The following is a 785-nucleotide window of genomic DNA, read 5'->3' as shown; positions in this document are numbered from 1 at the left end:
CGGCGGGAGCTGAGCCCAGCCTGCCCAGCCAGCCACGGAGTTCAACCCGCCGGGCGGCCGGTGCCCGCCAGCCCGAGCGGCCGCGGCCTCCCCGACCCTGGGCCCCGCGGCCTCGGCCCCGCCGGCCAGTACCTAGGGAGGTCGTGGACGAGACGTGGTTAACCCCGGTGCTCGGGTCGCTGGTCCGTCGCCGGCGCCTCAGCCCCTGGTGTGGTTGCTGCCTTCGCGCTGCCTCGTCCCCCTCCGCCATCTTGTACCGATTTAAAATTAACTCCCCACTGACGTCAAACGCCGCCGCGGCTTTATCAACCTCCCGGGAGCCGGCGGGGCGGCCTTCGGGTCCTAGCGCCGCCCTCCGCCTGCGCCGCCCTGCGCTCCCCTGCTCCCGCCCCGCCCAAGCGCCCCCTCGCCCCTCCTCCGCCCGGCCTGGCAGCCACCAGGCTTCCCAGCCCTCACGCTGCGAGCAGGAATTCGTGGGCAGCCGTCCCCTTTCGCCTCGCCCCCACCTCCCGGGACCAGGTACCACACCCCCTTGCCGCAGGGCGGAGAAGGCTTTCCCCGAGAACGGAGTCCCTCCTTCCCTTCTCTTTTCATTTTCAGTGTTGACTCGTGCCATGCACGTGAGGTTGCATTCGCACCCTTTTCCCTCTCTCCTCCTCATCCCCATTCATTTCCCCTGCACACTGTCGTTTGTGCCCAGCTTCTCTTCTTGATCTTCTCTTTGACCTGCACAAGTCCCTAAATACCGCCACCTCCCACCATCCTACAGTTTGTTTGCTGAAGCT

General features: G+C 67.1%; 1 protein-coding gene across 4 annotated transcripts in view; it reads right to left on the bottom strand.

Annotated features, from left to right (window-relative positions):
* The window catches only part of Atl2 (atlastin GTPase 2), a 50525-nt gene extending 50184 nt beyond the window's left edge, over positions 1–341 (bottom strand). For 2 of the 4 annotated variants that reach the window (XM_008831529.2, XM_029562743.1), the window contains exon 1: positions 133–341. In XM_008831529.2, coding sequence (XP_008829751.1) covers positions 133–250 — 118 coding nt within the window. In that variant the 5' untranslated portion in view covers positions 251–341. The remainder of the gene's footprint in view (positions 1–132) is intronic. The other 2 variants (XM_029562744.1, XM_029562745.1) reach the window with 2 other exon arrangements.
* Between the last annotated feature and the right edge of the window lie 444 nt (positions 342–785).

Source organism: Nannospalax galili, unplaced genomic scaffold (genome assembly GCF_000622305.1).
Source record: "Nannospalax galili isolate Female #2095 unplaced genomic scaffold, S.galili_v1.0 scaffold1735, whole genome shotgun sequence".
Classification (NCBI taxonomy): Eukaryota; Metazoa; Chordata; class Mammalia; order Rodentia; family Spalacidae; genus Nannospalax; species Nannospalax galili.
Note: the sequence above shows the minus strand (reverse complement) of the source record. Positions and strands in the feature narration are given on the sequence as shown.